We start from the raw sequence: 14,977 nt of genomic DNA on the forward strand, positions 1-14,977 counted from the left end.
TATGGTTAATAAATAAAAATGTAGCAAAAGTGATTGAAACAATGTGGTTTTAAAATGCAATATTTGACAAAAAATCAAATACCGTTGGTTTAGTCTTTTTAATATTGTAATGGAGAAAAGTGACATACTGCGGATGTGGCTGTCGGCGCAGTACATCATATCAGCAGCGTGGATGAATTGGTAGCCGGAGCCTTTCGTACACAGTTCAATGTCTGTATAACCCAGAATAATCTTCCCCCTGGAGAGGGACAGAAGAAAAACATTACGTTTGTTAAACTGGAAGATACTTGTAAGAAAGTGTTCACCCATTAGCTTGTCAAGATAATAAATCAGAGAAAGGAAGAATTTGTTCTACCTGCTATCAGCGCCCAATGGTGTGAAGTCCAGCTTGTGTTTGGTTTGAAAGAGGAGCATTTTAGACCTGATCTCCACGATGGTTGGAGGCTGGACGGGCATGGCGATGGAGAAGAGAGCCAGCTGAGGTTTGTTACCGTTCCCGTTGTCCCTCACCTGCCTCTGGCCGTGGAGGTACTTCAGTCGCCCCTGGAACTTTAGAGCCTGGTATGGGTGAAAGAAAATCAGATGAGTAAGTCAGATCGAAAACAAGCCAACAAGATATAATGAATAAATGGACTTCTATACTTAAACTGGCTGATTCAACTTCTCTATGTGCGCGTCACTGCTTAATTCAGTTCAAAGTGGTACATAGAGCTCATATTTCAAAAGTCAAACTATCCAAATTGTATCCTGATGTTAGTCCCTACTGTGATAAATGCCTAATGAATGAAGCCTCTCTCATTTATATGTACTGGTCCTGTCCCCGCCTAAGCACGTACTGGACGGAGATTTTCCAAACTCTATCCCAAGTGTTCAGTATTGAACTGGATCCAAATCCTCTGGCTGCCCTATTGGGGGTAATAGGAAAGGAGATGCGTTTAACTGCAGAACGGCAGCGATCTTTTGCTCTCCTCTTAGCTCGTCGAGCCATCCTGCTTAGATGGATAGACAGTTTCCCGCCCACTCATCTACAGTGGTTGACAGATGTTATGTCCTGACTCCTGTATGAAACTTGAAAAGATCAGATACTCACTTCTATACTCAAACAGCACATTTCAGGAAGTCTGGGGACCTTTTTATAAATACATTCCAAACTCTGTAAATCATTCTGTTATTGGTTTAGCTTCAGTGCAGCATATGTATGTATGTATGTATGTATGTATGTATGTATGTATGTATGTATGTATGTATGTATGTATGTATGTATGTATGTATGTATGTATGTATGTATGTATGTATGTATGTATGTATGTATTTATGTATGTAGTATGTATGTATGTATGTATGTATGTATGTATGTATACAGCAAATGTGTACGTATGTGTTGGTTGCATGTGTGTATATGCATTTGTTTTACATGCATATATACCGTACTCATCCAACAATATGTCTGGCATATATTCGTGTGTATAAGGATCACTGGCAGTGATAGGGGATTACTTTAGTCGTTGTTATTGTTTGTCTGTGTTTTTCTTGTTTTTTATTTTTCCTTTTGTACATACAATCAGCACAGACCAACCGCTCATTTGCATTGGCATATATTATGTTTACCATTACTATATGACAAACACTGCTTATTGATTGTCGAAGCTAAATAAAACGATTTTTGATTTGAACAAGATATAAAAGTTCATGTGTTTCCAGTAGGGCAGGGGTGTCCAAACTACGGCCCGGGGGCCAAATACGGCCCGTGGACCATATTGAATCGGCCCTCAGCAAATTCAAAAAGTATAATGACTTAAGTATAATAAACTTCTGCTCGTCTTATATTGCACTTCTTAACTATAAATGTATAAATATATTACACAGTAGTATTCATGTGTTAATAATGGACACCCCTGCTGTAGGGGCTTCTGAGATGTTGTTTAAGAGTGGCTTTTATTGAATTCAAACAAACGTAAACGAACCACATTACATCACATTTTTCGGACAATTTAACTTGCTTTTCGCATTTGTTGTACTAACCAGAAATCCAGAGGAGTTGTCCAGCAGGCAGCGAAAGCGACACACGAAGCTCCTCTCCAGGAAGGACGAGTTCTCTGGAGGAAGCTGATCAGGGTTGTACATCACCGTACTCCCAGAGGTGTTCATGACTGAGCACACGGGTAGAGATCACACGTTACACATCAGAATCATTTACCCCAAACATGGATTTAAGTCATGGCGTAACAGGCCATAAGACTGTTGAACACCTGAACTAAGAACGTCCATAACATTCACCTGTTTGTAACTTACACATTATGTATCACTTGTATATAGACTCTTATGGCACTACTTCTATTCGATTTGATTGTATTTACTTGCATTATTTTATCTGCTGTATTGTGTTGCACTGTTGGAGGAGCCTGTGACCTAAGATTTTCATCGACATAACTACACTGTAGCTATGTACTAGGGATCGGAATTTGAAAGCAAATGTATATTCTAATATTCGACCCCCAAAAAAACGGTTAACCAATTAACCGAAATGTACATATCCTATAAAAAGAAAAAAATTTGGGATTTTTGTTTACAAAAAATAACAATCATTTTGAAAATGTTCAAATAGGTATAGAAACCAAGTCGAATTTGTCAAATGTCTTGAACTGGAGATCACAGTTTGAACAGTTGACAGCTATAGGCCTACAGCTTTCATGCTTAAAACATAACTTGGTTTTCTGATGGATTTGCACATAAACGCGAGTGAAATATAACCGGACGCGAGAGAGAGATCAGCAGCTGCAGCTCTGCCCGCTGTGAGGGACCGGTGAGCGGAGCAAAACACACCTTTAGACCTAAAACATTTAGCTATGGCACTCTCGTATACATCTAATTATTCCATTTGATAATATGTAATCAACTTAGGCACCCCTCCCAAAAAAAAAAAAAAAAAAAAAAAAAATGCAATAAAAATATTCATAACTCATATTCGAAATACCTGAATACCTGAATAATTTCGAATATTCGAATATTCGATTAATCGTTCCCATCCCTACTATGTACGAATTACAATAAAAGCCTTGAATCTTGAATCTTGAATGAGAGTGAGCTGAAGAAGAATCATTCACAGTTCTTACCATCACCTCCCGCTGCAGCAGTGGCGGGGTTCAGGGCAAAGTGGAGCTGCTGTCTGAACAAGGACCGGTCGTCAGTGTGAATGAGCTCAAACACACTCTGATGGACCACATCCGACTGAGGAGAGGAGACGCAACACTTCATCAGCAACTCATGTCATTTACACCTATTAGGGATCTACTTCCTGTGAAAGAGTTCTCATATATTTAGCCTTTCTTTTCTTGCTTAACCACAAGTGTTTACAACATGCTGAAACGACTGCTTTAGGGTTTGGTCTATACAGCACACAATGGGTCAATAGATGGTTTGGGGAATAGTTCAAAGAGATTAAATATGGATAGGAGTTTTTTGGATTCAATTGTTAGCCACCATTTAAATGTGTCACCCCTCTCTTGAATGTAACTTACAAACTTCAAATAGGCCAACATTTGACCTCTACAAGGGCTGCCTTTTGAACACTCCTACACTTTCATGAACATCAAATTGAAGGACTTTTTAGGCCCAATTTCCTTCCAGAGCCAGCAAACAAAACGGCATAATTTAACACATGGATTACTGTTCAAATACTGCCTTTCAGTGATGGAGACATAGACCTCTTATCAAGTTGAATAGCAAAGTAAAACAACATCTATTTCATTTCTTAAACAATATATATACATTCTTATAATTTCATTAACACATGTCTATTAATGGCTGCTTCTTAAATTACTGTTAATTGTTAGACACTTTTATCCAAAGCAACTTACATACTTCAATACTGTGGGCAATCCACACAGGAGCAACTTGGGGTGAAGTGTCTCAGGGGCACAACGACATGCTGACTACAGGGGGGTTTGAACCTGTGACCCCCTGATCCCAACACCAAGGCGCTATCCACTGCGCCACACAACTTAAATCTGTTAAGGCCTTGATTTTTTCACCTCTCAAATTTACACACTTTCAAGGACTTTAACTGTGGGAACCATCAATGCTACAAATAAATAATGTTTATAAAATGATTAAGACAGCATCTCACCTCATGGAAGCCCAGGTAGTCCTTAATTGTGGAGGAAACATAAAACACGGATCCGTCTGACGTGACCACGATCACAAACCCGTTCAGCGCCTGCACAAAATAAAAGACAGTCAGGTTTATTAAATAGCTTTAAAGTGATATTGGGGTTGTTTTTTTTTTAAACTTTGCATCACAAGCCATCATGTTTGATTATATTTCATAGATGACAGACACTCTACAGCTGATCTTCAACACTGCAGATCAAAATATATCAATCTAGTTGGATATATGTCAGTTCAGGGTAGAGGAAAACAATATTTTTGATTTTGACTGTTGGGTAAACTGTCCATGTACAGTACATTGTAGTGTTTGCTGTTACAATAGGGACGTTCAGCTAGTTTACAGTAAACATGCTCCTCAGGACACGGCTCAGAATATGCTCAACTTCGAAGAAGAATAACAGATTTGAATCAAACTCGTTTTTTTATCATTTCACTTTAGTTTCTACACAGTCCAACAAAAGATACAGATTATCTCCCAATGTAACATCATTACAACATCATTACAAATGTTTCCCTGAAATCCTGCCGCTTGTTTTGAATCTAGAATAACACCGACAGCTGCCGTTCTCAAAGGAGCCTTTGTTTTACACACAACCACTGCCTGTTGTGGTCCCTCTGCAGGACGACGTGTGAAAATGTCCTTGACAGGTGAGCGTCAATAAACGAGGCGCAGGGCACTTTGACAAAGCACCGGTTTTGTGAAGCTCCACAGAGCGTGGCCGAGCTTTGGCAAGAGGCAGGAAGACGAGCAGCTCACCTGTCAAAACGTCCTCCTCCGTGGAGAGACCTGGATTACTTCCACACAGAGCCACCAGCTCACAAGTAAACAAAGTGGAACAGCGCATTTTTGCACCTGCTGGCCTCAGGCTTTGGGACTTGTTTCTCTATGCACAGCAGTGGCACTTAATAAACTATGTGTTTAAACTGCTGTTGATTGATTGTGTGAGAGTTTGTGTAGCGATGCTTTCAGACTGACAGATTGGTTGGCAGTGGAACCGAGCGTGCACGTGATCTTACAAAGCTTCAAGACTGTGCTCTTCCTCACCTCAGTTTAATTTTGTTAGCTTCAGGTGTTTCTGTCAGGAATTCCCCGATTGCATTTCACATTCATTTGACTTTTAGTGTATGCAACTGCTATAGGGCAAACACATAAAGAGAAAAAGAGAGACACAAGTAGCTGGTAAAGCATCTTAGAGACTCGGCTATATATTGTTTTCATCATACTAGACTTGATATCATATAAGATTTTGAATATCGTAATTTAAATATAATAATAATAATAATAATAATAACATAATATCGATATATCAGGCATGGTTGTTGTTTTTTCCTGGTTTTAAAGGCTGATTTTTTCTCAACTTTCCAGGCTATTATACCTGTTCTAAAGTTTTGCATTTAAAGGTGGGGTAGGTAAGTTTGAGAAACCGGCTCGAGAAACACTTTTTGTTATATTCCATGGAATGCTGTAAACATCCCGATAGCAATGAATATCTGAAGTGCTTTGATAAAAAATCCATAAAGAAATTAAAATAAATGTCACCAGTGGAAGCCGTGGCGCTGTAAAAAGCACGACCAATCATCTGAGCCGGCTCGGCTAAAGTAACTGGATGGCCTACCTGCCTGTCAGCCTTCCATCTGTGCACAAACTTATCTCGTGCCCTCATTGGTCATGTGTGCGTTCGTGTGTGTTGGAGGAGGGGCTCTGTGAGGAAGTGGCAGATTTTTTTCGGCTGTGTATTTTCAAGTTCTAGCGCACTCGAGCTGGTTTCTTCAAAATTACCTAAGCACCTTTAACCACCTAGTCATTATATTCACATTAATAATGATTATTCAGCAGCAAACTCGTATATTTTAATCAATCAATCAATCAATCAATCAATGTTTTTTTATATAGCCCAATATCAAAAGATTTACATTTGTCTCAGAGGACTTCACAGTGTGTACAGAATGTCAGTATGACAATTCGACACCCTCTGACCTTAGAGTAGACCCTCACATCGTACAAGGAAAAGCTTCCAGAGAAACCCCCACAGTTTAAAGGGGAACATGGGAGAAACCTCAGGGAGAGCAACAGAGGAGGGATCCCTCTCCCAGGACGGACAGACGAGCAATAGATGCCGTGTGTAAATTTAAAAGATAATATATTTGACAGCGTAGATAGACCAAATGTTTGGAAATGCATGTGTCTATAATAAGAAGATGAATCCACGAGGATATCCATCCAGGACTTATGATCCAGGACCACAGCCATTGGCACAGCCATGACTTAATATTTTGTGAAAGCACAGAATATATTATATATATATATAAAATATTGTTGCAATATGGATATCAAGGTGTTTGATCAAATATATTGTGATTTTTGATATACAGTATTGCCCAAACCCAATAACCAAACCAACACGTTTTATGATAAATAATAAGCGTACGTCTAATATTAGCTTGTAATCTGAACGAGGATGTGAAGTCGGTTCCTACCTGGAGCAGCAGTTCCCCCTCGGAGAAGCTGCAGAGGTCCATGTTGTTCCCATTCTGCCCGTTGACTCCAGGAAACGTCAGACTGTTGTTGCTGTTGTTGTTGTTGTTGCTCTTTATGGTCGCTGCACAGAGGAGACAAACATTGAAGAGGTCAACAAAGGGAAATTCACATATTGCATTTTCAGCAAGGTTACTTGTTATAGGGTTATGGTCATGTGATCAGGATTCAAATAGGGGAAAGGATTGGACATCTTTTCTTTTAATATTTTTCTTTCTACATTCTACATTTGTCTTTATTTTTCGTAGACATACAGTCATTGCTGAGATCTGAGAACAAACCAACATCACTGGAATAGAGGATAATTCACATTTAAGTAAAGTAGGTTAGGGCTGGGCCAGGGATAAGCTGTGCAAAGCCAATTGTAGGATTGCCTTTCACTTGGTTTTAATAATTGGGTTGAATGGGTCCGTCTGTCTTTTTGTATCGCTGCCCTACTGGACGTCTTTCCCACCCCCGACCCTTACTTATTAAAATGTCTTCCCTAAATGATCCTCCTCCTTTAAACACCAATAACACGGGTGACTCAAGTGCAATTTTACTAAAAAGCATTAGAATATTATTTTTCCAAAGCCCGTTTCTTTTCAGGAAAGTTTAAGAAAGACCAGTTCTTAAATCTGCAGTTTGTATTAACTTTATTGTGTTATTCAAATTCTCTTGACAAAATGTCAAATCTGACGGTGAGCAGGCCACCGCAGTTAATTTCTTCAACACTATTAAAAAAAAGCTGCTTCAAAGAGATTTTAATAAAGCAACATTTTTCCTTCTCTACTTTAAATCTGTCTTTTCTTAGAGCTGCTTCCCATCATTCATCACTGCCTTTGATAAAGTAGATATAATCATAATCATATTCACGTAGGGAAATAATGATGTCTTAAAAGTGGCTTTAATGCAATTCCACAAAATATAACTAACACATTAAGGCATTAAATGCTGCAGCAGGGTTAGGAGATTTAATCTGAAACATGAAATCACAAACACAGGCATGTTTGTTAGTTGTAATAGTTGGTAGTGAGTTGAAGTGTATATGCAGCGCAGAGCAGAGGGACACATAAGGGCCCTTTCATATAGTTTTCATTGCAGAGAATCACATGGCAGCAGTGACACATTTAGCATATTGCCTGCAGACATGTTTGTAGTCTCTGTTCCAGATTCACAGTGTGCAGCTTGCTTGATTACACCTTTGGATATAAAAAAGTCTATCTGATGACTGAGAACATGACTCGCTTCCTATGCCCCGGCATGTCTGAGGCTGAGATTGGCAAAACAGGTTTGTTCTCTAAGGCTATAGATACACACTCCTCTGTGAGTTCAATGCTGCCACTCAAACGGTTTGTCCACCAATCACATGTGTTACACGCCAGCCCAGTGATCCCCACTTTCACCTGGACCACTGCTGAGGTCCTGCGATTTAGAATATTTAACGTAACAGGCACCACTTGCGTTCATTTGAGCCGCCGGGCGTTTAAAAACATCAGCAGATTAACAAAGTCAGTTTACACAACCATTTCCCGGTATGAGATTACGAAAGAAAACTTGGCAATGTTCCCCTTTTTTTTGAATGAGGAAACCTTTGGGTACCTTTGTTGCAAGCACCTAAACTCCCAGTGTAGGCAGAGGTTGCCTCACTGTTAACACTACTCAGGTTGTGCTTGGCATGTCCAAATCCATTGACAGGCTGCTGCACAAAGTACAGCAATGACTCAGCTGCTCTGTTTGTGTTGGCTTTGCCTTGGCAGCTTGGTAAAGTCACTGACTGAGCCGCTCGCTGAAAGCTCCTCACTGCTCAGCATTGTTCTCTGTGCAGCCACATCGTGTCACATCATGTTTAGATTCAAACGTGCAAGGTTTAAAAGGTGCTGGATGAGGTGAACAATTGTGCAAATAGAAGTAGAAGGTAGCTCTGGCTAACACACAGCAAGGCGAAAACAACATGAACTATTTCACTGTGGAGGCGCTAAAGTTCATGTGCTTTGTTACATTTAAAACTAGCAATGATACGTTTGTACAACTCAGATCGATCCTGTTGTTATGATGTTAATAAATCCACAATAAATGGATATAGAATACAGTTCCTTTTGCACTACTTCCATGCCGTGGTGTAAAGTAACTAAGTACATTTACGACAAAATGTTACTTTAATTGAGTATGTTCTTTTATACTCTTATTCTAGTATGTAATGCAATATTGTACTTTTTATTCCACTACATTTATTTAACTTACTAGCTACGTTTTATATATAAAAAAATCACACAATATGCTTATATGATGTGATGCAGTTCTTCACTACTTATCGTATATTATAGTACAAGAGTCTTTGCAAATGCTTTTAAATGTAATAAAAACAGAAACATATCATATTCTTTGGTAATAAAATACTTGGTACATTTATTTTTGATACTAGAAGTATATTTGCATGCTAATACTTTTACACTTTTACTCTTGTGAAGTCAGGATGTTTACACATAATGGAGTATTTTAAGTCCATAGTATTTTTACTTTTACTAAAGTACAGAAAGAATTACTTTACTTTAAAAAAAGGAAATGCTCAATTAGTAATTAATTAAATGCTTTTTAGACAGTTCATTCCCAAAATAAACTTCTGAGCACAAAAGATTTAGTTTGTATGATTCTTTGTGGATATCTCAGTGGTCAACAAGTTGTGTGGGTCAATACATCATTGAATCGATGAACACAATTATACCAAAGCTGAAAAAGCAAAGCAAGCTGTCCCGCTCTCGCCGAGCTTTGAGTGTTGGTTCCCCGCCAGAAGACAGGTTCTCTCATTGCTGCAGCCTGCATATCTGCACACACATCACACACACACACACACACACACACACACACACACACACACACACACACACACACACACACACACACACACACACACACACACACACACACACACACACACACACACACACACACACACACACACACACACACACACACACACACACACACACACACACACACACACACACACACACACACACACACACACACACACACACACACACACACACACACACACACACACACGCGCGCTCTCGCATCTGACCCTGGGGGTTTTCTGTAAGCAATAGTCGACAAGAGCGCTTCCCTTATCTGGACGGCCACTACAGGAAAATCCCAGGATATAGCCTCTCCCAACCCGTCCTTCCAGTCCTGTCACGCAACTTTTAAGGAGGGAAGAGGCCCCTGAACACTCTCCCTCACACACTCACACACAGACACTCCGACACTCCCCACCCTTCAGCTAGAACTCACAGTGTTTACACACACACTCCGTCCTGCACAGCCTGACAATCACACAGCGAGCTGCAGGCCTCACACACACAGGAGCCATGTACCATCAGCATCAAATGTTACATGTGTGTGAGTACATCTACCCGAGTACTGTACTTAAATACAAGTTTGAGAGACTTGTGCTTTACTTGAGTATTTCAATTGTGTGCTATTGTGTACTTATACCCCACTACAATTCAGAGATATCTTGTACTTTTACTCCACTAAATGTATTTAATGCCTTTAATTACTTTGCAGATTTGTTTAAAGATGTCAAATATAAACAACACTTAAATAAGACTTTAGTTACACCTGGAGTAATTTCACAAGCTAGCATACAGCATACTTAGGTTAGCGTCACTTCTGCTTTGATAACACTTTAAAGCATCAATCATTAGAATCAAAACATATCATATATATTATTCTGAAATGAGTACTTTTTGGTACTTTAAGTATATTTTGATGCTAATACTTAAGGAACCTATTGATTGCAGGACTTTTACTTATAACAGAGTATTTTTACACTCTGGTACTTCTACTTTTACTTAAGTAGAATATCTAAGTACTTCTCCCACCTATGAGTGCAGCCAGTTCAGAGAGAAAAACCACCATATTAGAAATAAACACACACGTGCACACATTCACAAGTCCAACCCACACAGGCAGAAGTTAACCATGCCACTTCAAGTCAGACTTTTCTTTCCTCTATTCAAGGTTTGCATGAGTAAGTGGGCCTCTTTGTGGTGAACTCTGCATCGTGTTCTCCCTCCCCGTCTTTTTCCACTGCTAACAGCTCAACAGTTTAAGCGCTTACAGTTCTCCATGCGGCTGCAGGAAAGAATATGTTTAATGATACTTGTCCAGAGCTTGACCAGAAGTTGGAAAGACATTCCTGTAAGTTCGTGGGAGTCGGCAAAGGAAGAAAAAAAGCTAACATTAAACATACCTCCACACAGCAGGAAAGGGCTGTTGTTCGTGTATGACCGACACATTGTTGCAAAAATGATTCTTTATAGACTTTGAAGGAAATCATTTGATCATGGTATCTGATGGTGTTTAAGTGTCAGGAGACATAAGTTAGATTTATTCTCCTTTTGTTGAGCTGCTGCTGCTGCGGCTGCGGTGGTCTTGCTAGTGATGGCACGAGAGCTGAATTACAGTACGGTTCAGCGTAGGATTTTCACCAGACGGTAGCAACATGAGTGTAGGGAAACTTAACCGATGAGAAATGGACAGTAAATTAACAAAAATGTCCTTTTCTAAGCGTGCTTTTCTATATTTATCACACAGAAAATGCTCAAGGATTCTCTGATAATGCCTCAGCTGTTTTCCTGTGTTGGATGGAAACCCCAGGTCTCTGTGGTGGGATGTAATCCTGAAACACCCATGAACCCCTGGAGAGTTCTAACTTCTGCCTCTGACATCTGAGCACTACCAAAACAAACAGCAAGAGAAAGAAAGTCACAATGGGAAATGTACAATGTATGACTTTTGGCTTTCTAGTTTAACCATCTTTAACATGATTACACACTCCCATGCTAAAACCCTGCAGCCCTAAAAGCTTCTTCCAATACTTAAACATGTAATTGGACACCAGAGGTCACTTTTAAGCATATAAGTGTAGCTTCCTGTTTCAGAAAACAGGCCATTATGGGATTGGTGAAATGTAATGCATGCCTTTGATGCACGATTCACTCCAGGCGAACATCCCTGTCACTCGGGGAATGAGGTCGCCTTTAAAGGATTTGACGTCTTTTGATCATGGGGTAATTAAGTGAAATACAAAGAACCGCGAGAAGCCGTAGAGGAGTTTTTTTCTAAACGCAATCCAGGGGAAACATGTTAAAGCAAAGCAAAACAAGTCGGAGTAGAAAGTTGTGAATGTGAAGAATTAAAACACAGAAAGAAGCCTTTAAACATCGAAATATGTAAAAGAGAACCAATCAAATCTTGAAATGCTTTTTTGCTCAACTAAAAAAAAAACATGTACACAGTCTACTTTTAAGTATTAGCATGGGGAGTTGGGACACACTTAAACTAAGGAGAGAAAAAGGAAATGCTGTCACGGGTTGGACGTCTGCCAGATTCAGGGAGAGAGTATAAAGCATGCCAGCAATGCATAGGGGAATATTATCTTGATTTGAAAACATTTAGTTCCAGTAGATCCTGTACAGAGATCTGTGTTCTCACGCAGATGTGCAGGAAAGGGCAGTGCAACAACTAACAGCCAATGAGCGGGGTCACTCAGTCCACAGGTTCAACCTCCCATTAGTCTTTTGATTAATGTCCCTGTGTACTTCCATGACTTTAGGGGAAGGAAACAGCCTCCACTTTTTCATGATCTGACAAGAGTGTCATGTAGGCATGTCAAGGAAGAGAGGAAAGAGCAGCTCTGGATGGAAAACAGAGGCTTGCACAGGCTTATGGAGGCACTATTGAGCCATTTTTAAAATAATGAGGACTTACTTTGGAAAGTGTTGGATTTGAAAGAGCTAAAGCGTAACGATGGGGTGTATGAAACATGGGGTTGTCTAGGGACAGCGAGAAGGTTTGGAAAAGGTTTGTTTGCTGCAGCGCGGGAACCCACAAGCGGACCTTGATGATCAAAATAAACACTGATTATATACTATTCATGGCACAATGTCTGTTTTGGTGGTGGTGGTGGTGGTGGTGGTGGTGGTGGCGGTGGTGGTGGAGTCTGGGGGCATCTGTTTTTTTAATCAACACTGAGCTATTTTTGGCTCCTTTTATGTGCTTTGGGAGTAATTTCATTGGTTTGGGATTTGGCAAACAAAGCATTGCAATTGCTGTGTTGGGCGTGTCTCGCATTTCATATCACTAAAATGATTGTTATCAGTCTCTCTGCGAAAGTCAAAGCTCTGAGAGGGAAAGATCGTGTGCACAGTGGTGTAAAGTAACTAAGTACTTTCACGCGAGTGCTGTACTTAAGTACAATTTGAGGTACTTATACTTAACTCAACGATTTTATACTACTTTCTACTTCTACTCCGAAGAAAATATTTAACTTTTTATTCCACATTGATTTGACACTTGCAGTTACTAGCTACTTTTTCTACGATGTATATATTCACTTATTAACTCGGTGGAACACAAAGTATCCAAAATGTGTACGACGTAGATTGACTTCATATGTATGTGTTTATGTTGTCTCAGTACTCACAGATGGTGAGTACTCGAATGTTGATATTGGAAGTCCTGAAATATATGCAAATGATCAACACTGAAAGCTAATTTACACTCCTGGATAAAGAGCGCTGTTTATATTCTCCGCCTGAACCCTGACAGATGTTGATCCGTCCTTAAATAAATCCAATAAAACATCTTCCGTGTTTCTGGCCTTTCCAACCAAACGTTGAGTGGGAAGACAGCTGATTTCGTTTCGCCACATAAACAAACACAAGCGTTTTTTTGGAAGACTCTAAATGTCACAGAAAGTCTCGGTGGGCGATCGTGGCTCCGGCCAAGAGGGGAACCGGGGGGGGAAAAATAAGTTTGGGTATGAAGGGAGATGTAGCGCTGTGGTTTTTGAAGCTGGAGAGAGACGGGGAAAGCAACCTTCCAGAGAATGGAAAAAATGAAAACATGATTAAATCTGTCTCCCAGCGGTTGCTTGCATTCTCACGACATACTGAAAGGGGAGTCATGAATCAAGAGCCAACAGGCAACTTCTGTCACCCCAGAGATGTCCTCCTCTTGCATATTATTATACCGAGCTGACAGGTGAATTATGATGAGGTTTTAAAGGCATGTATAGGTAAAACACACACAACAAAATGAGCCCATAAGGATTCAATAACAAACAAGAATGGGCTTCCCTGTACGGATACTCTCGCCCAAATGTTTGCCAGAACTTAAAAAGTTGTTCCTACCTCTTTATTCCTTCTGTTACAAGTGTGGCATGTGTATGGCTTTGTGCATACATGATTCAGATATCCCAAATACCAAATTATATCAAATTATAGCACATGATACGCTGTAAACCACATCAACTGTGATTGCTAACAGGCCCTGGATGTTTTCAATGAACTTGGAAAGCAAGTCCACATTTTTCAGCAGCAGTGAGCCACAAGCCTTTCATAATATCCAGTATTGCCTCATAAAGTCACGCGATGAGGCTAAGAGTCCAGCTCTCTCCAAAAGATCTGCCGTTTCGAGGCGGCCATAAATAGCTTGTTTCATTATCAGGTCTTTAATCTCCTTCGAATTCCTTGAAATTGCTTATGTTTGTTCCTTTCTCTAAAAGCCTTTTCTTTTACCTAACGGTTTACGAGATCATTATCTTACATTCTAGGCATGCCCACACATGAACACCCATCCTAGGTTTATGTTTAGACTGGGATAACCCCTGAGAGGCAGCCATGGTGATCTCCCTTAGACAAATAGAAAAGACTGGAAACCCACCATCTGTATAGAAGCATTGTAATAAAACATGAGGGGTGTTAACCGCAGATTTATCATGACAGAAAAGTACGATTCTTAATCAGCAATACAATAATATATTATATAACAAAGTCAGACACAATAGGACTTTGATTGAATTTGACTCAGGGGCCTGCGATCTAAATTAAACAATATCAAATGTCCGTTTTGATCCATTTACAAAAAGCTACTTAAATATGATTTGACAATTTTATTACTGGACTCTTCCAAAAAAATGAAAAACGACCTACATTTGTATTAAAAAAATATACATTTAGCTCCTGTTGTTTACTAAAAAGGGCAATTTTCTCAAGTTTTAGGAAGGAGGTAGGCTTGAAATGAATTTGTAACACAGACGTTCCACTTTAATTTCAAAATAAAAAGCAAGATGAGGAAAAACCGATGTTTTCGTTGAGAATGTGTCATTTTTCATTGAATCAATACAATGATCCATATCTATACACTGCTACTAATCATGGAGCACATTGCCTTGTAAAACTTTACACAACTGAAACTGGGCTTGTGTTGAAATTATCTTTATAG

The 14,977-nt window shown here is 39.6% G+C and overlaps 1 protein-coding gene across 1 annotated transcript in view; it reads right to left on the minus strand.

The window, feature by feature from the left end:
• LOC307028068 (aryl hydrocarbon receptor-like) overlaps positions 1-14,977 on the minus strand; it is a 36,546-nt gene that overhangs the window by 5,862 nt on the left and 15,707 nt on the right. Inside the window, exons 3-8 of the mRNA XM_079662812.1 lie at positions 6,646-6,767; positions 4,127-4,216; positions 3,114-3,228; positions 2,023-2,150; positions 356-558; positions 129-238 (exon numbers count right to left, since the gene is read on the minus strand). Of these exons, the coding sequence (XP_079518938.1) occupies positions 129-238; positions 356-558; positions 2,023-2,150; positions 3,114-3,228; positions 4,127-4,216; positions 6,646-6,767 (768 nt within the window). The remainder of the gene's footprint in view (positions 1-128; positions 239-355; positions 559-2,022; positions 2,151-3,113; positions 3,229-4,126; positions 4,217-6,645; positions 6,768-14,977) is intronic.

Source organism: Notothenia rossii, assembly GCF_949606895.1.
Source record: "Notothenia rossii genome assembly, chromosome: 2".
In the NCBI taxonomy this organism is placed as follows: Eukaryota; Metazoa; Chordata; class Actinopteri; order Perciformes; family Nototheniidae; genus Notothenia; species Notothenia rossii.